This window comes from Caretta caretta, chromosome 2 (genome assembly GCF_965140235.1).
Source record: "Caretta caretta isolate rCarCar2 chromosome 2, rCarCar1.hap1, whole genome shotgun sequence".
NCBI classification, from domain to species: Eukaryota; Metazoa; Chordata; order Testudines; family Cheloniidae; genus Caretta; species Caretta caretta.
In genome coordinates, this window is record NC_134207.1 from 265185827 (window position 1) to 265206438 (window position 20612).

Sequence of the window (20612 nt, forward strand, 5' to 3'; positions counted from 1 at the left end):
GAAAATCAGGCCTCAGGGGTCTCAAATTGGGCAGCCAGAACGGAGGCCGCTCCAGACCAGTGGCCCCTTTGCAGACTTTAGTAAGAATCCTTATGGCCCAAACCGCAGCACTTCTGAAAATCAAGACTGGATCGAAAAGATCGGCTCCAGTTCAAACAGGAATTAATTTGGGGAAGTCTTATGTCCTGTGCTATACGGGAAGTCCAACTAGGTGATCACTATGGTTCCTTCTGGCTTTATAGTCAATGAACCTAAATAGTCTATTAATTTTATGTAGGTGTCTAACTTTAGGGGCACTCCGATTTGAAAATTTTGGCCTACTGGCTACTAATCTCATTAGCAGGGCCATTCTCAAATATTTTTGGACCAGAATTTAGGAATGCTCATCATAAAGGAAGTCTCAACTAAACCCACGGTGACTGCATACGTATGTTGCCATAGATTTGATCGGATTGCAATGAAAACAGGTCTGGTTCTTTATTTCCATCTTCTGCTGTCATGCTGAAAGCATGTTGTCCAAGTACAAGAGAACCAGGAAGTGAAAGTGACAACCAAATAGCAGGAGAAAGTCAGCAATTTAGTTTCACGATCCAAATGGAAGGCATGGATGGTTTTGTGGTGAGGCACTGGACCGCAGTGTGGTCAACGCTTGTATTTTTACTAGGTGTTTCACAATAGTTGGTGTTTGCTTTAAAGCCCCAGCTTCTGGAGTCACGTGATTCCCTGAGAATCTCAGCTGTCATTCTGGGGAAAAAAGTATGTTTCTAGCTTTTGTGGTAGTGGAGAAAAGCTGAAAAATGTGACCTTGGTACACCCTATGGGATCAACCCCCAAAGGCATATCAAATAAATGCCCAATGTCTTTTTTTTTAATCTCAATTTTTGAAGCAATCTCATGATTTTGCGGGGCCTGATGCATGATTTTTGAAAGCTTGGGGTTGGCAAGACTGGGGCTGGGATGTAGAAAATCTGCATTCAGTTCCCAGCTCTGCTGCAGGCTTCCTGTGTGACTGTGGGCGAGTCACTTAACTGTTCTGTACCTTAGTTCCCCTTCTGCGAAAGGGGGATAATAGAGTTTCATGTTTATGTCTTGTCTATTTAGACTGTAAGTTCTTCTGGGCAAGGACTGTGTCTTGCTATGATACATGCAGTGCCCAGCACAGCGGGATGCTGATCTCGAATGGGGCCTCTAAGACACTAAATACAACAAATAATACTAATCAGAGAGAAGACAATAAATAAATAAGCAACCCTCTTAAGCAGCGAGAAGCAAATTAGATTTGTGTGTCTCCCACCCCATTTAAATCATCAGCTAAAGGGACACTAGGAACGGGTACACAGAATTTCAAACATACAGGGCCAGATTCTGGTGTAATGCCACCAGTTTCGCTGGAGTCACTTTGGGCTTACCCAGGTGTAACTGAGAGCAGTACCTGACCCAGGGTGATTATGTTTCCCAGGTAACGACGCTTTAGATGCAGACTAGCCAACTGCCTGGAAAGAGATGCCTTTACTTTGCATTCACGTTAAGGCTGTTTTGATAGCCTCTGCCACTTTTGAGGAAGGATTTTATTGTGGATGTTATCCTCTCTAATCTGGTCTCGCTTGCCTTGTCTGTCCCATCACTGTAGAATTAAAAAACTACACGGGGTACATTTGATCTACATGTTGAGGCCCCTGGCAGTTCATGACCTTTCTGCTTTTCTCCCGTCCTTGCATATGGGATAAACATCTATTTATGTATTTATGTTTATTCTCTCCTACCATCCTCCATCATCCTGAATCTGATGGAAATGCTCTATTGAAAGGGAAGATTCTGTGTCATACATTATGTATGGCCAGACTGTGGCTCACGCTCAGCTTCCAAACCGATGTGTCTAAAAGCCTGTGCGTGCTTTACTATTTAGATTGCAGTAGGGCCTGATACCGCAACTGAGATCTGGGCCCCACGGTGCTCGGTGCTGTACAAACACGTAACAAGAGGCACTCCCCGCTTGTCTGAATAGACAACGAGGTTTTGCCATCCTGGGAAAATATTTGAGATTTTGAAGGATTTTCCCATCCCTAATCAGGACAAAAATGTCAAAATCTCAAAACTGTTCAGGAGCCAACAAACGGAATTTTTTTTTTTTCAGTTCGGATCAGGCGAAATGTTTCATTTGGTCATTTTGAAACAATTCATTTCTATTTCAACCATTTTTTATTTATTTTTTTTTAAAGATTTGTTTCTATCTTTAGCTCAGACTTCTGAACGAAAAGTCATTTCAGACGGGGAAACGGGGACTTTTCGTTTAGAAGACGTCAAAATGAGGTGTTTTGACAATGGCAGAACTCCCCCCCCCCTTCCTCCCTCACGTTTTCAAGTTGGGAAATTCCTCAAAACCGACCCTTTTCCATGCACGGTTTTGGTTTTGATGAATCCATGGGAAAACAGTTTGCTGAAAAATTCCCAGCCAGGGAAAGGGACTCACCCAAGGCCAAAGGTATACAGGCAGCTAGCCCAAGCGGCTCCCCCCGACCCTGCACTTTTTAGATGCCAGCTCTGCTTTAGCTAGTGCTTGTACGTCTGTCCGGACCAGGACTCACCCTTCCCAGCTGCTGTGCAGACGTAGCCTTAGGCTGGAAGCTTTTGGGGCACGGGCTGTGGCTTGCTTTGCATTTACACAGCCCCCCTGAAAGATTCCATGACACATCCCCATCCTGATCTCCTGCTTGCTTGTGCCTCTCCAGGTCCCGCACCTCTCCTGCCCCCTGCAGTTCTAATGGTGCTTGTTCACGCCCCTCATCCCAAGCGGGAAGGCTTCCACGCTGTCTCCAGCAGGGGGCAGCCCTTCTGGGGGATGCACGTGCGGGCAGAGGATATGGGAGCCTGGCTGAATGGCAGGAAGACAAATCTTTGGTTTTGCTCCCATGAAAATGAGCGTTGGAGTAGAAAGCCGGGTGCAGACTGCTCCCCAGATTCGAACCACAGCTCCGCTCTGCCCCAAGGGGACTCTGGCAACAGGGCCCAAAGGGAAGGGGCTACTCCGGGTAGCCAGGATGCTGGAGGCTGGGCTGGGTCAGGCTTTGCAGCTGGCACATGTAGGAGGAACCCAGCCTCCCGTGTGCAAAGTTTACAAGCTCGGTTTCCTGAGCCCTCCGGACTTCGGGGGTAGGGGCTGGCAGCCCGGCAGCCGGCTGTCAATGTTTGTTCTTGGATTTTGGATGGGATGTTGATTGAGGCAGGTGCCATGTGGCCCAGGGCCTGCCTGAGGAAGTTGGAATAGCACAGCATGAATGGGGGCAGGTTGTGGGATTTAAAGGGGCAGGAGCCCTCTATATTTTTAACTCCATTGGTATTTTGAAGCATGGGGGAGTGGGAGGGGTTGGAAGGCTGGAATCCCAGCTCAGCTGTTCCCTGGTGTTATATTTATCTGTGTTCCTGTATTTAAGTATTACTCAATGGGATTTTTTTTAATAGCTTCCTCTAGCTTCCTCCCTCCGTGCTGCAGACTTTGGTGTCCTGCCCTAGACATCCCTCCCTTTCTGTGTGTGTGTAGCTCTCTGTGGTCTCTCTGCAAGATCTCGAGACAGTTGCACATGGCGTCTCAGAATGGATCAATGGGGACTCTAATTATGATGTAAGAATAACTATATCTAGGGACCGGTGAGGAACCAGGATGTCGTAGGTGGCTGGGATAGGAGTCTAATAGACTGTAGAGCAGACATGGTGGACGGGCTGGTGTTCCTCTGCTGGATGGGATCAGAACTGCTCAACTGTGGGTCCTCTGCCCCGTGCTGTTTAAGATGGGATTTTCAAAGCAGCCTAGTCTATCCAAGGCACTTACACAGGCCCTGTTACTGCAGGATCTCAGCATCTCACAAGCTTTAATGTACTTACACTCACAGCTCCCATGTGAGGCAGGGCTGTGTTATTATCCCCATTGTACAGAGGCACAGAGAGGCTAAGGGACTTGCCCAAGGTCTCGCAGGTAGTCTGTGGCAGGGGAGGGACTTGAACCCAGACCTCTCAAGTCCTAAGCCAATGACCAGCCTCTTAAACGCACAGATGCCCCTTCAGCTCCTAGAAAATCCCCCCTTAGCTGACTTGTCTCTAATACTGATCCTCCCACTACCCCCTCCCCATCCCTGGATAGGATGTATGTGACGGAACGGCAGCTCCCCGCTTTGCACGCTGTGCCACGTGCGGGTGAATGCAGATCCTCGGGCTGTAGAATCCTCGCCCGCTTCACCAGCTGAGACCTTCCGTAAGCTCACTTGCGTTACTTCCACCTCCTCTTCCTTTCCGCTGCTGGGGAAATCTCAAGCTCTGAACGCTGCACGGCTGCTGCAGGTCAGGATCCTCAGGGAAAAGGAATGGACTGGCAACAGGGGCGTCGGAACAGGGGGGCCAAGGCCCTCTCATTTTTTGCCATGGGCCCGGCCCCCTGCCCCTCCTCTTCCCCCCAAGGCCCTGCCCCCAGAAGCTGAAGCCCGGCCTGGGTATGAGTGGCCCAGGGAGCCCAGACAGCTGTGGGGAGCTGCAGACCCTCCACCTGCTGAGGGGGCTGGGGGCAAAAGCAGTCCCCAGCCCGTGTCCCTAACCCCCAGGCCACCCACCCCGGGCAGGTGGAGGCCCCGGGGGGGTGGGGATATGGGCTGGGGACTGCTCTCGCCCTCCCTCCCCCCCAGGCAGGTGGCGGGCCCGAGCTCCCCGGCCTGGCTTCAGCTTCTGGCTTGGTGGGGGCTCTGGAGAAAGAGAAGGGGCAGGGCCACAGAGGGGGCAGGGCCTTTTGTCCCCCCACCCCAGTATTAGGAAGACTCCATTCCCCCTGGCTGGCAAGCATTTAAGCTCAATTAGGCAAATTCACCCTGATGTCCTATGAAAAAGAAATCTAGCCCGGCACGTGTAATCCTGCGGCCGACAAGCCCATGGGCTGGGAGGGAGAAGTGTTTGTCAAGCTGATCCTGTCGACATTGGTTGAGATGAAATGAGATGGACAGAACCGCACCACATCTGCTTAACCTCTGGGGACGATCCGGCGGGCACAAAGCTGCAGGGTTTGGCACATGTGCTATATTGCTGGTGGAAGGAGAGACCCACTGCGGAAGCTAAGATGCTTGGTGCTGGAATGGGCCACCTAAGAGGTTGTGGAATCCCTGTCACCGGACGTTTGTAAGAACAGGTTGGACACAGGATGGCTCAGGGATGGTCTAGGTTTACTTCGTCCTGCCTCAGTGCAGGGAGATAGAGTAGAAGCCCTCTCGAAGTCCCTTCCAGCTGTACGTTTCTGTGAGTCCATGTCTTTCGTCTGTGCAGATCCCTGGTGGACTCCGTAAGTGAAGCTAAAGAGGGGTTCTTTGCTCTTTACCTCTCAGCTCCTCGCACAGATATTGACCCGCACAGCACAATATTAGTTAACAGCATTGGCCACCTCTGCTCACTACTAGGATGTCCACTCTATTGTTACCAGAGCGAGCCAGATCAAAGCTACCTCAGGTCTGTCTACACAGACAAAAACCCCCTAACTGTCCAAGCTGCTCTGACTAAAGACGGATACCTAGCGGAGCAGAGCAGGGATTGCAGCTTGGCTCCTCCCCAGCTCACCTCTCGGGGGGTGGGGAGGTGGGAAGTGATGGACTGGCCATGGCTTGCAGACGGGCCTGGCTGACTCTCTAAATGAGACGCTGTTGCTCTCACCACAGTTAGGGGTGCAATGCCGTGGAGTGCGTTATTGCAGGAGGCCAGGCCACATCATCCTGATGGTCCCTTCTGGCCTTGCAGTCTTGCCCCGGGGAGGAAGTAAATTACTTCACCTCTTTTGGTGGAGCAGCTTGCTCCCTCTGCGTGCCCAGCCAGCTGGAGAAGATGGGGGCAAGGACGCAGGACTCCGAACACTTGCTCACAGCGGGGAAAAGCCTCTTCCCTCTCCACAGCGGCCTGACTCACAATCAGAGCAGTGAGGGGAGTGTAACAGGGCCTCTGAGAGCAGATCCCTTTGGGAGGCTCTGGTGAGGGGCACCAGGGATGCGCAGAGCGACAGTCCCCGGGGCAGCCTATTCTAGCTCGCTGCTCCGTCTCTGGCCGCTGACGGACCGTGTGCCTCTGTCTCCCTGCAGGTGGATGCTGACGATGTCATCACCAAAGAGGAGCAGATCTTCCTGCTGGTAAAAGCCAAGTCCAAGTGCGAGCGCCACCTGAAAGTCAAGGTGCACGGTGAGTGTCCGCAGCGGCGGCTGGGCGTGGGAGCTGAGCGCAGGCAAGTCGCACGTGTGCTGTCCCCGGAGAAGGGGCCTGGCTTGGATCAGCGTCTCTTTTCCACTCGCTTTCTATTTCAGGCAGCTAACTGCTGCCAGATGGCAGGAGGGGGCGGGGAGAAAACACTCTCATGTGAGTGACTACATCTATGGCCGGCCTGGAGTTCACAGCTGTGAATTATTGGAGCGGTGGCTGTGTGCTAAGGCAGCGTCCCACCCAGCTAGCGCTGCACAAGCTGCCTGGCCCCCCTTCGCGCTCCAACCACACATGGGGTTCGGAGGATCTAGCCCTCCCATATCACACAAATAGACACGCCCCTTCCCCCCACACACACACCTTGCAGTGCTGCAGACCTACCGCCCCGAGATCACTTGCTGGCAAAAGCCTTCAGCACCTGAGAGCAAGGAGTGGTTCAGGAGCAGATGCATCCGGACATCTTGCCTTCTGGGCATCCCCCCGTGGCACGGAGACATAAAAATCCAGCTCGCTCTTTATTTCAGGCCTCCACCTTTCCATCAGCAAAATCCCCAACCCCCATTCTCTGTACCTCCTCGTTCTGTGTCCCCTCCCCCAGCACTGCCCAATTAACACCTCGTTAAACAGCACACCTGCTTTACCCAGGTGCTCAGGAGACCATTGCATTTGGTGGAATCTTAATGCATTGAATTGCTATTTTAAGATTATTGCAGCAGACTTTTAACCTCCTACCATGAGATCACTGCCCTGTGCATGGACCTCCCATTGCCCAACACTCGCTGTCTAACCCCCACCAGACTGCTGGTGTGCAGAGCCCACGACCTACCGTGCTGACCCGTCCTGTCTCACTGTTCCCTTGTCGTCTCCCACCTGTCTGCAGCCACCTGTTGCCTCTTGTCTTAGATTGTCAGCTCTCCGGGGCAGGGACTGTCTTTGTTGTGTTTGTACAGTGCCTAGCTCATGACTAGGGCTCCTTGGTGCGCTGGTAATATGAGTAATAGTCATAACAATTAAGAGAGACTAAACAAGACAGCCTCTCCCTCCCAAAGTCTAGAAAAAGAGTTTACAATGGACAGGCTTTACAGTGTACAGAAAGCTTTCCTGGGAAACATCTGCCAGTCTAGAAAAGCGCTCCAGTCATCTAGAACAGATGTGACAATCGAGAGCTCCCTTTGCAAGCTCAAGGAGGGTCTGATCAGATGGATGGGTTGAGGCACTTTCTATCAGGAACTGTGGAATGAAAGGCCGGAGCCTCCGGTCTGTTAACCCGAGGGAAAGGCACTGCTTGCGGAAGCAGCCGCCTTTGCATTCAGCAGGTTTGTCGGCTCCTTCTCTTCTTTATTGTAAGGGACTCCCGTTGTCTGTGTTCAGTTTGCAGCAACGCTGCCCAGGGTGCACATCCGGCAGCGAGGGTGCTTGTCAGCCAGATGGAGGTGCTCAGTCTGTGACCTGCTACCTCACCAGAGGCTCAAACCATGAGCGGTGCGCAGTTCTCTTTGTCAGAGCGATGCACTGAAATCTAATTAGTCAAAGGCCTCCTGAAACTTGCAGCCAAGCAGAGGGGTTGGTTAACTGGGGGTGGGGGCCCGACCTGCAGCCTTATTTGTGCTTAGCACTGTTGTCTTTTCAATCAACGGCCCTTAAGAACATAAGAACGGCCCTACTGGGTCAGATCAAAAGTCCATCTAGCCCGGGATCCTGTCTTCTGACAGTGGCCAGTGCCAGGTGCCCCAGAGGGAATGAACAGAACAGGTCATCATCAGGAAAAACTATTTTAGGGTGGGGAAACACTGGAACGGGTTACCTAGGGAGGTGGTGGAATCTCCTTCCTTAGAAGTTTTTAAGGCCCGGCTTGACAAAGCCCTGGCTGGGATGATTTAGTTGGGGATTGGTCCTGCTTTGAGCAGGGGGTTGGACTAGATGACCTCCTGAAGTCCCTTCCAACCCTGATATTCTATGATTCTATGATTGTATGATAAGTGATCCATCCCCTGTCGCCCATTCCCAGCTTCTGGCAAACACTTGTGTGCAAGGCAACAACCCCGGTCAATCCAGAAAGGACATAATCCAGTCTTTGGATAGTCAAAAGGTTCCCATAAGTTTGAAAGGCAGCATGATCCAGTGGAGAGAGCACTGAACTGGGAGACAGGAGACATGGGCTTTGCTGCTGGCCTGGTGGCACAGGGGTTGGTGGGGCAGAGTGTGCGCACTGGGGTCGTGCTGAGACAGAGATGCTGGACATGGGGCACTGCCATTTGTTCTCTACGAATCCCTTTGTGCCAGGCCTCCCCGATCTTGTGATTAACCATCCCCTCATCAGCTAGTTTGTCCCCCCTTTGCCGCCCTCAGAATGACTGTGATGTCGGAGGGTGCCATGTGGGCAGCAGCCTCTGGAATAGGTGACCCAGCAGGGCTGCAAACAAGGATGCTATTGAGTCTTGCTTGCAAAAAATAGCTTTGGGAGGACAATGCTCCTTTGCAGAGGCTGATATATAGTCCCCCTTTAAGAGGCAAGGAGAAACTGAGTCATTCCCCTCTCTGGTCTGGCTGCAGGAGAAGAGCTGCCCCTCCCAACAGCCTGGCCTGACAGCTGACTCCAATGTGTCCTCGAATGGACTCACTTTGCTTGCCTTTAGCAGGTGATAAAGTTCGTTTTGCCGCTTTTACTGTGGCTTGTGCTCAGCTAAAGAGCATCCATGCACCGTCAGTGCGAAAGCACTTTCACGAGGGGCTGCCGGATCCGGGCCCCAGGCAGAGGGAGAGAAAGGAATCGCTGGGGTGGGTTTCCACCTGGGGACGGTGGGACGTTTGCTCAAAAGCACCTAAATGGCTAATGAGCCTAGGGGCTTGTCTGCATGTGAAACAGTACAGCATCACAGCTGCAGAGCAGCCATTGCGCCTTTGGAGCGCTTCAGGGTAGACGTTACCTGCGCCTTTCACTGTAGTTAATCCACCTCTCCAAGAGGCAGTACCTAGGTCAGCGGAAGAATTCCTCCATCGCCCTAGTGCTCTCTACACTGGGGGTTAGATAGGCTTAACTATGTTGCAATGGGGGGTGGACTTTTCACACCCCGGTGTGACATAGCTGGGTCAACATAGCCTTTTAGTGTAGACCTGGCCTAAGTCCCATTCTATCATCTATCTATCTATCTATCTCCACACACCCCCTCTATCTAATCTAATCTATCTATCTATCTCCACACACCCCCTCTATCTAATCTATCTATCTATCTATCTCCACACACCCCCTCTATCTAATCTAATCTATCTATCTATCTATCTCCATACACACCCATCTATCTATCTAATCTATCTATCTATCTCCGCACACATCCTCTATCTATCTATCTATCTATCTATCTGGCTCTGCCTAGATTTTCCTATAGAGTTTGTTACCGTCGTACCTAAGGGGCTGATAACTAAACTCTCCTCTCGAGCTGGTCAAATATTTGCAGGTTTTGAACCATCGACAGAATTTTTCACTGAAACTTTGAATTTTGATGACAATAAGAAGGGAGGCTGTTTTGTGAAAATGTTATCCCATTTTTTGAGCAGCTCTTCTTTCCTCCTCTTGCTTTCTTTTCGCCTCTCTCTGTCCTCTCCTTGCTCTGTCTGTCATCAAGGGAGGCCCATGACAGCACCAGGAGGAAGTGATTGTCCACAATGATTTTCAGTGTTAAATCGCTCGGAATGGGATGGAGTTAAGGGTAGGGAGTATCAAACACAATCTGGCCTAGGCACCTTCATTCTGCCTTTGGCCATATGTGGCTGCCTGTTTGTTTCCTCTGGGTTCTGAGTTTACACCACCCCACGTAGTTAGTGGCCTAATTTTTTGGAAAGTCCCTAATGATTTCGGGTTTTGTGACGTTGGGATGAAAACATCGAATATCACGAGTCTGGGCACCAGTGCTCTCCCCCTTTACTAGAAGGGGACCTGAGGCACAGAGTGATTCAGTGCCCTACCCCAGGACACACAGAAGAGTCGGTAGCAGAGCCGAGAACTGAATTCTCATCACCTGAGTCTCATTCCAGTGCCTTAACCACAAAACCATGCTTCCTGTTCTCCTGGAATTCAAGGTAAACCTCCAGGGATGCAAGCCCAGGTGGAGGAAAAGGTTTGTACGCGTCCCTGTGAACTGAAACCTCAGGCTGTCAGTATCATGAGATTCAAGAAACCAATCTGATTCTGAAGCTGGTCAAACAGATCTGAGACCCCTGCATTATAATGTCCTGCAAATGTCTAAAATTCCTCCTGTCTCCTATTAATCAAGCCTACTTTATGGGCCAGATCTCCACTGGTGTAAATTAGCGTAGTTCTATTGCCCCGGCGGAAACACGTCGACGGACACCACCACGCTCTTGCTCTATAATTCACTGCCCCGCCCCTTCCTTGGCTCACTTAGGCAAATGTGACTATTGATGAGAGATGGACCTGAGCTACGCGGTTCTTCTGGAAGCTACGAACCCCTGGGAAGTCTGAAGGTGTTGAGATAATGGGGTTTGGTCTGGCCATTGCCGAAGCAGAGACAAGCGTCACAGTCCTGATCTGCAGCCCAAGTTCCCTGTAGTTTGGTCATGGTGGCGTGTCGTTTGGCCCTCAGATTTTGACTGGGTCTCATCTCTGAGAGCTGCCCCATTATCTTCCAGACACTTGGGCTCGGTCTATGCTTAATACCTAAACCAGTATAGCTATGTCAGTCGGGGGTGTGAAAAAACCACACCCCGTCACCAATATAGCTATGGCAGCAAATTCCCCAGTGTAGACGCAGCTATGCTAACAGAAGAGTGTAGATGTTGTTTGGAGAGGTGGTGTTCCTATGCGGGCAGGAAAACTGTCAATGTATGCTGTGTCTACACTAGGGGGCTATGCCGGCATAGGCTCTGTAGTGTAGACGTAGCCTAGTGTTAATGCTTTTTCCCCTTTGTCACTAACTTGAAATCATCAAGGGGGAAAAAGAAGCTGGAGGGAGCTGTGAATTCTGCACAGCTGCTTAGAAATTGCCCTGAAAGAAATGACTGAGAGCAAGGTTTGAAGTGGAGGACTTCTGCAAACACTGTGCACGGGTTTTTTCTTAGCTTGCACAGCTCAGTCCCAGAGACGTCATGGAGACACACAGAAGAGAACTGGCTCTCTGATTGGAAAGTGTGATCCTGTCTACGCATGGATTTCATTAGCCCTTCCCCGGGAGAGATAAGTATCTTGAATTGAGACCTAGGCTTCGCAAGCACGACCCTCTAAAAGCTGAAGCCGCTCATTCTTTGGTCTGTTCCATTTGGCATTTTCTCCTTCCCTTTTCTGGTTTTATTGACTTGTCTCCATTAAATCCACATCAGCGTCTCCTCTCCAGCCTGCGTAACTAGGCACATATGCAAGTGTGCTTTGCAACACAGGACGAAGCCAAAGAGCAACAGGTTCCAGGGCAGCTCCTCTTGAAGAACTTGCTTTGTGTTTCTCATCCCTTCTCTGTGGTGAGCGAAGGCAGGTGGGCAGCATGTGTGTATGTTAGTGGCAGCAAAAGGACATAGGGTATGTGACTACGTATCTCTCTCTCAACCCCTTCCATGCTTTACCACGTCTGGCTTCCTTTCCGTGCCAGAGAGGACCTTTGTGTGGTCTTAGCCCTGAATGGTGGCCCTGGAAAATTGATGAGTGCCCCTGAAACTAGGATTCAGTGTTCTAGGGAAAGACACACATCACCATCGCCTTAAATCAGGTTCAGGGAAGAACATCGACTCATAGACTTTCAGGCCAGCAGGTTCCCAGCCTGATTAGAAGGGAAAAGCTCAAGAGAGGTTCAAAGGCGATGCTGGTGAATGCCATGGAAAAAGCAGCGCAGAGGGCAGAAAGGTGCGAGTCCACTTCTGACCCGCTGCCAGCTGGATCTCGGCATCCCTGCTATGAAGAGCCAGTCAGGCCCTTTCCGTTTGCTTTGGTGCATTAGACACATTCCGTGATGTTTGCTTTGTTACCGGAGGGCCTTGTGTCCTCCATGAGCCATGACTGCAGCCGGAGGGTGGGTACAAAAGGACAGCCTGCCGCTGAAGGCATTCTGTCTCTGAGGCACAGCGCCTCGGAGGGACCCGGAGGGAGCGTGCAGGACAGCTGCACTTACTCTCCTCGTGTGGGGTGGCGCTACCTTGTCTACCCAGAAACTTACGCTGGTTTAAATCGATTTAGTTGAGCCCTTGTGGACAGATGTAAGTCAGTTTAAACCTTAAACCTGAAGCCCAGCTGAGAGGTAAACCAGGTATAAACAAGTATCAGGGTGTGTCTGCACTACAGAGACTATACCAGCACAGCGTAGCCCCCTAGTGTAGACACAGCCTGCGTCAACTGAAGGGTGGTCTCGCTCCGTGTCGGAACACCACCTCCCCGCACGAACCTAGTGAGAGTCAATGAAAGTGTTATTCTGTCAACATCGCTGCATCCACACTGGGGGTTAGGTTGGCGTAACTGTGTATCACAGGGTCCACTCACGGCTAGGGGTGCCCCTCCAGGCTGCTCTGGGGATTAGCTCCTTCCAGGTCAGGGGGCCACCTTCTGCTCCTTCTTCAGGACTTGGCCCTCCAGCCAGGTCACTTTGTGTGTTTCTCCTTTCCGGGGTATCAAAGTCTCTTCTAACAAACGGGCTCAGGCAGTCTTCCCATTCCCTGCCCAGCCTGTGCCACCTCCCCAGTGGCTGGCAGGGGAACCCGGGTCCATCCCCTACTCCGGGTTCCAGCTCGGGGACTCTCTAGTCAGCAGCCAAGGTCTGCACCCTCCTGAGCCTGGCTGCCTTTTCCCAGAGCCTTTCCTTACCTTCTGACTCTCCCCGCATCTCTGGGTTTGTCAGCCTCACAACTCCCTCCTCCCGGGGAGTAACTGCAGCCTACTGCCCTGCCGCTCTCTCTGCTTCAGCTTCCTGCCTTTATAAACCCAATTCCTCCTCAGCGGGGCTCCCTCCTTCAGTCAGGAGATTACCTAGCCACTTTATTCCCCTCAGATGGGGCCTGTCTGGTTAATTGGCCCCCTACTTAGCCTATATTAACCTCTTCAGGGCAAGTGTGGGGTGAACACCCCATCTCACTGTGTCAGGGGTGTGGTTTTTTCCCACCATAGCTATGCTGATGTAACTTTTCAGTGTAGACCAGGCCTAAGAGTGTCTACATACAAAGGTCTGGTCTACCCTAAAACATTAGGTCGACCCAGCGATGTCACTCAGGGGTGTGAAAAATCCACACCCCTGAGCAATGTAGTTAAACTGACTTAATTCCCCATCGACCTAGCTACCGCCTCACGGAGAGCTGGATTACTGATGCCAGTAGGAGAACCCCTCCCCCATAGCTGTATGTAGTATCTGTACTGGAATCTATACTGTAGTATCTATACTTCAAGTGTAGACAAGCCTAAAGTGGCATTGTCTTAGCTAAACTGGTTTAACATGACATCTTTAGGCCTTGTCTACACCGAAAAGTTGCACCCATTTAACTGAAGGTGGATTTTTAAACCGATGTAGTGAAACCAGCGCCAGCCTCAGTGGAGATGCTTTAAAGTGGCTTATTTCAGGTTAGCATATGTCAGCTGGAAACAGGTTTAAGATCAATCAGTCTTGAACTGGTATAGAAGCATCTGCACAGCCTTTTGGGCAAGCTTAATTCAGTTCAAAATCTATTTAATTCAGTTTAATTTAAAGTGATGCAATTTTCCTATGTAGACAAGGCCTCAATTAAACTAAACCTTTCTGTGAAGATCAGGGGAAACATTTTCAGACACCTACATGACTTGGGAGCCTAAGTCCCATTGGCTTTCAATGAGACTGTGGCCGTGTCTACACTCTAGTGGCTACATCCGCACTGTGCTGGTGTAACGACCTAGTGTAGACGCGGCCTACATCGACAGAAACGATTTTTCCATTCATGTAGTTAATTCATCTCCCCGAGAGGCAGTAGCTAGGGGCTTGTCTACATGCACAGCGCTGCAGTGGCTCATTAGTGAAGATGTTACTATGCCGACGGTAGTTAATCCGTCTCCAAGAGAGGCAGTAGCTATGTCGACAGGAGAAGCTCTTAGAATCACGGAATCATAGAAGATTAGGGTTGGAAGAAACCTCAGGAGGTCATCTAGTCCAACTCCCCGCTCAAAGCAGGACCAATCCCCAACTAAATCATCCCACCCAGGGCTTTGTCAAGCCGGGCGTTAAAAACCTCTTCTGTCACCATAGGCTGTCTACATGCAGCACTCAGGGGGTCCACTTTTCACACCCTTGAGCAACATAGGTATTACAATGTAAGTTCCTAGTGTAGATCTGGCCCCACTCTTCCATCGACCTAGCCATGTCTACACTGGAGGTTATGTTGACCTATATATGTCACAGCGGGCAAAATTTTTCACAGCCCTGAGTGACATCGCTAGGTCAATCTCATTTTCAAGGGTAAACCAGGCCTTACTCGCATAAGTGCCTAAGGGCTGGTGCACACTGGGAATTTACATTGGCATAGCGACGTCTCTCAGCAGTAATCCACACCCCTGAGAGACAGAGCTATGCCGACTTAACCCCTAGTGTAAACAGCAGGAGGTTGATGGAAGAATTCTGCTGCTGACCTAGCTATCCCCTCTCAAGAAGGTTGAGTACCTACGCTGACAGGAGAACCTCTCCATCCACCTAGCAGTGTGTAAACTAGGGCTTAGGTCTACTTTACTATGTCTCTTGGGGGTGTATATTTTTCACACCCCAAGCAATGTAAGTAGGTTGATCGAAGTTTTAGGTGTAGACCGGGCCTAAATGACTTTTGAGACATAGGGTAGGTCTACCCTGCAGTTGGAGATGTGATTGCAGCGTACGTACGGACTAGCTTTAATTTAGCTAATATAACAGTGAAGATGCTGCAGCGCAGGGAGATATGCAAGCCTATGCCGCAATCACACGTGCCATCACAGCATACACATACCCTTAGGCTCCTAAATTGCTACGTCCTTGTCTTTGCTGGGAAAAAAAAGTGTGGTCTCAACTCGAGTTAGTTAACACCTGGTGACTGACGCAAAGCAGAATCCTAGTGAAGACAAGCCGGTTTGTCATTTTCACACAAGTCAGCAGATCAAGGTAATCCCTAGCCTCCCGCTTCGACTTGACCTGCTCACTCGTGTGAAACCTACAGACTGCCTTGCCTCCGCTAGGATTTTACCTTGTGTTCATTACCAGTGTCAGCTAGCTTGAGTTAAGAACACACCTTTTCTCGAGTGGAGACGCAACCTTTTGAAAATTCTACCCAAGTCTAAGAAAGTGGCATAAACTAAACTGATATAAACCAGGTTTAAATCAAAGTCAGAGTGTCCCCACTGGGGGTAGGGGGTTGCATCCAGGGGCAGTGGGTATCATAGGCCAGGGAAGGCTAAGACTTCCCTCCCCCAAGCTGTGGCCACATCCACACTCTGCCCCGCAACCCTGAAGCCGGTGGGGGCTCAGTTCCAGCTGCGGCCTGGAGCTCAGGGCTCGGCCAGTGGCCAGGGGCTGAGGCAGCCAGGGGTGGCTCGGGCTGGCCAGCGGGGATTGGGCCAGCTGGGGTGGCTCAAGTTGGCCCAGGAATCCGGCCCGCCACGACAGCACGGGTCAGCCAGCAGGGGTCGGGCCTGCCGGGGTGGCTCAGGCTAGCACAGCTGTGACGGCTCCGGCCGCGGCTGGGAGGAGGGCTGCAGTGGACAGGGCCTCAGGCAGAAGAGGTGAGGCCAGCAAGCTAGCCTCCCTGAAGTGGGGTTCACCTGCCGCTCATGGGTGCATCGGTTTATAAACCAGTTTCACGTTGAATTGGGATGACGCTGAATATGGACAGGGTCTAAGCAGAGGTGTGGGATTATTCCCACTGTGTTTCCATGCGGCTCTTCTCTGCGTGTAGGTTTCTTATGTGCAGTTCTTGGCTTGGGCATCACAGGAGGAAGACCCAACAAACAAACAGAAAGAAAAAAAAACCCGTACAACCATACCCACAAGTATGCAGCTTGCTTTCTTTTTCAGTTTCAATTTTATTTATTTATTTTTTAATTTAGCCTCCAGATGAAAGCCATTCAGTCGGAACAGGAAACCCTTAAAATTTCTTTTATATGTACATAAATATTATATTTCTGCAACGGTGGCTAAGCCGATGCCACCCCAAAGGCAAATCTGGAAGAGGATGAAGCGAAATCCCCAGCTATGAGTCATCAAACATTTTTCCCCCCCATGAATTAAAAGCCTGTCTTGCCCTGCGTTGGAAAACCAGAAGGGACATTTTGCAGAGGGAGAGAGATTTTTACACAAGCCTGTAATTAGCCGAGGCCACTGGTGATCCCGGAGTGCTAGGTGTTGCAGTTTGCCTTGCAATGGCTTGTTTTTTTAATAAATAAGCCTCTTATTTGCTAGGGAGATGAGGTTATTTTTAGTCAAGAAACCATGACTGTTTATCCAAGGTATGTGTGTTGGCTGCCTGAATTACGGCTCCATTGTCCCTAGGGGCCCCCTCCCCATGCCCACACTTTCTTAGTATTGAAACAACACAGAGCTGTGGCTTTCCTATCAAGCATGCTCCATCCTGCCGGGTGCAGGGCATCTCCTAGGAGATGCTGAGAGCCCTCAACTCCCCTTGAAGTCATTGGGAGATGTAGGCTCCCAGCACTGCCCACTATCAGGCCTCAGAATCACAGATTAAAAGTCCTGCCAGCTTTTATTTATCCCTCTTCTCGGTTGTGTTTATCTCAGCCAGCCTTTGCGTCCTCCATGATCTTAGCATGGGAGGGCCTTGATCCAAAGACCTCTAGAAGTCAATGCAAAGACCCTCCTTTGTATCAAGACATTCATAAGTAATAAGGGAAGCGTCACAACAGAACCCCCACAGCAGAACAACAAAGGCACATTGACATACCCAGGTTATTCTAGGTAGGGGCAGTTTATTTAAGGATCCATTTGTTGCATTCACCCGGTGTTGCATTCACGCAGATCACAAACTCTTTGTGGCCGGGGCCATCTCTTTGTTCTGTGTTTGTACAGTGCGTAGCACCAGAGGGTCCTGATCCAGGACTCGCCCTATGTGCTACTGTAGTAATAATAAAGAAATTAAACTCAGGTGAAAATAAGCCATAAGAAAAAGGAATGGCCAGTAGCAGAACACACCAGGGGTCCGTAGATAGGAGTTGAGAGCAGCTGGAAGGATAGCCTGGTGGTAAGGTTTTTGACCTGAGATTTATACGCGGTGGAGTCAGTTCCCTACCCAGACTCCCTTGCTCGCTCTGTGCCTCAGTTTCCCTCTTCTAAAATGGGGATCATAGCACAGCCCTGCCTCACAGGGATGTTGTGAGAATGAATGCACTAAAGGGTGTGAGGTGCTGGGGCCAGATGAATGAGCAGTGATGTTCACCAATATACATTACACTATTATTTATTTACGGCACAGTGGCATCTGTGTGCATGGCGGCATAATGAAAATGTGACCACAAGGTCCCCTCTCAAAAGCATTTATCACCGATGATGCAGGCTGTAATGGGCGGGGGCGGGGTCTGCCCACCCACCGCAAGCTGCAGGATCAGGGCTTAGAAGCCCAATTCTGCAAATCCTTAGCCGCCAGAGTAGCCCTAAATGGGCACCAGATAGACGAGAGGTTCGGGCGCAGTGAAAGCTCGTGGGTGAGCCCTGATGTTTAACCATAGCCCGTGCTGTGATTATTAACAACAATCGTTTTGCTGATCAGCTAGCAGCTCTCCAAGGTTTATGCCTCCTGGGTGAACTTTGTTTTAAAGAGACACTGGAAGGAGGAGAGGCTAGAGTCATGGGAGAGCATGAACAGGATTCCAGGTGTAGAGTATTGGGGCGGCATGAACTGGGGCATTAAGGGTGTGTCTGCATTCCAAAAAATAATAATAACCCACAGCAGTAAGTATCAGACCCTGCGTCTGCAGGCTTGGGCTCGCGGGGCTTGCGCTTCAGGGCTAAAATAGCAAGCATGGATGCTCCTGCTCACGGGCTCTGAGACCCACCCCCTTCGCCAGGTCTCAGAGCCCATAATCCTACTTTTAGTCCCATAATCCACTGACCCTCCTGTTCTCTCTCAAACTGATTTGCACCATGTGGTCACCTGCTCTCTTCACGGCCTTCTGTGTAAGGCTGTGCTCACTTTCGCCTGCGACCTGCAGGTCCTTTTGGGCAGAGATACGTGGCCCGTTGAGCACAATTCACCTATTGTCTGGCACTTTGTACTCCAGCCGTGGAGGCAACCAGCCAGGACACGTGCATGCAAAGGCCGACATGCTCGCGCCAGGCTGACGGAGAGCCCCAGATGGCAACGCACACGCTGTTACGCCCCAGGAGACGTGGGCACAGGCCCACACTGGCACCCTGGCACACATACAGCTGTGCTCACAGATATACCCGCTGACACAGACGTGTATTCCCGCACACCGGCATGGACCGAGAGACACAAACGCCATTACAGCTCAATGGAGGGATGCGCTGTGACGAGTTGGGGGTTCTGTCTGACCCACTTCCGAACTGGGGATGATTTTATGAAATGGTTTCATGAAATCACTGTATCATGGGAAGCCGACATGTATGTGGCTCCACCCTGAGGGATATGTCGGGTGTCTGCCAGCCCGGTGGCAAGGGTGGGTGATCAGCATTCAGCCATCGCCTATTCAATGTAAGACACCTTGGGACAATGGATTTGCCCTAGTTGAAAGAAGACACTTCCTCCTTTTGTCCGAAGGGAGCAGGGCTTGGAAGTAATGGAAGGTTACCAGGCGGAGAACAAAGGAAGCAGATGACCCCAGCAGGAGTCTATAAAAGGACTCCCATGGGGAACTGGGAAAAATGAGCCATCTTGCACCAGATTAAGATGAGGGATGCTGCTGCAGGGGCAGGTAGGCAATGGGGGGAGGACCCAGCCTGCCTGCCTGAGCACGGATGAGCTCCCAAGAGAAGGGTGAGCCGGGAAGGGACATCGTGTTTAGGAGGTTTTATGTGATCTGCGCTCCCCTGTGATGTACGTGATTCACTAGAAAGCATAAAGTTGCCAGACTGAAACACACGGGTGAGGCTTTTTCCCCAGCGTGCAGCGTGCAGAAAGACGCCGATACAGGCAAAGACTGGCACATGTCCAGAGACACAGGTGTGAGCGTGCTCACACGTACGCTCGCCCGGATATACCGTCACACACGCTCACCAAAGCAGACCGCCCTCTCCCTTAGCACTCAGTGCAAACACAGAGCCAGCCCAGACATGTGCCCAAGTACACTCATCCCCCGCTTCAAACAGACACCTATTCCCAGACACACACAGCTGGCAGTGCAGCTGCAGGCCCAGACAAACACCCCCGTACAGACGCACAGCCCACCCGGACCCCCTCCCTAAGGCCTGGGTCATTTTTTTGGGTTGCTCCTCCCTGCCTGTTTCCAAACCGCTGAATGTCCTTCCCGTAATAGAGTGACCACAATTGGACACCGTATTCCAGATGCGGTCTCCCTGGTGCCTAGCACGGTGCCAGAATAACTCGGGCTGATTTATATTCCATACCCCAGATAAACACCTCGAGCCCTTGTTTGCATATTTCCCACTGCCAAGCGGCCGCGCAGATGGTTTTAATGTGTTCTCCACATGTATGCAATGCTTGCACAAAGAACGGAGGGGGGTGGGGTAGGAAATCTAGAAGGCAAGTGAGCACATTCCTCGGTGGATGCCCCCTTATGATACGGGATGAGCAGCGGAAACGTGAAGGCTTCAGTGTGCAGTTGTCTCTCTGCGGTCAGCTTCCTGAGGGCTTCTCCACAAAGACCCCCTTCCTCCCTGGCTGTTCTGGTTTCAGCGGTGCCTCCCCGTCCCACAGTGGACCACCTTCTGTGGGTGAGAGAGACAAGCTTCCAAGCTACACAGAGCTCTTCTTCAGGGCTGGGAGAGGTACTCGGGGCATCACAGCAAAATGCAAAAGCCAGGTCACCGCAGGACAGAGAGAGGCACCAGGTCATTAACCCTTGCCAGCCCCTGCTCTGCCGGAGCTGCCTCCTACCTGCTGGCCATCTCCTTGTCAGGCGGCAGCAGGTCCCGTCCCAGCCCTGGCACAGAGGGAGCCCAGCTGGGGGTGGGGAGGGAGATGGAGACGATCCAGTGACCAACAGGGGGGTAGAGAAGAGGAGAGGAGAGAGAGACGGGGCGGGGCCTTGAGGGAAGAGATGGAGCAGGGGCAGGGCCTTGGGGGAAGAGGCAGAGAAGGGGGCGGAGCCTGGGGGGAAAAGAAGAGAAGGGGTGGGGCCTCAAGGGAAGAGGCGAAACGGGGCGGGACCTTGGGGGGAAGAACTGGAGCATGGGGGGGGGTTTGGGGGGCGGGGAGGTGGGTCTGGATACCAGCATTTAGAAAGTTGACAACCCTATTGTTGAAAATAAGTAGTTAGTCCATTTTTTAAGGGA

The 20612-nt window shown here is 51.3% G+C and overlaps 1 protein-coding gene across 4 annotated transcripts in view; it reads left to right on the forward strand.

Annotated features, from left to right (window-relative positions):
- The window catches only part of PTH1R (parathyroid hormone 1 receptor), a 186551-nt gene that overhangs the window by 91715 nt on the left and 74224 nt on the right, over positions 1–20612 (forward strand). For all 4 annotated transcript variants that reach the window (XM_048837362.2, XM_048837359.2, XM_048837361.2 and 1 more), the window contains one exon: positions 6099–6195. In XM_048837362.2, the coding sequence (XP_048693319.1) occupies positions 6099–6195 (97 nt within the window). The remainder of the gene's footprint in view (positions 1–6098; positions 6196–20612) is intronic.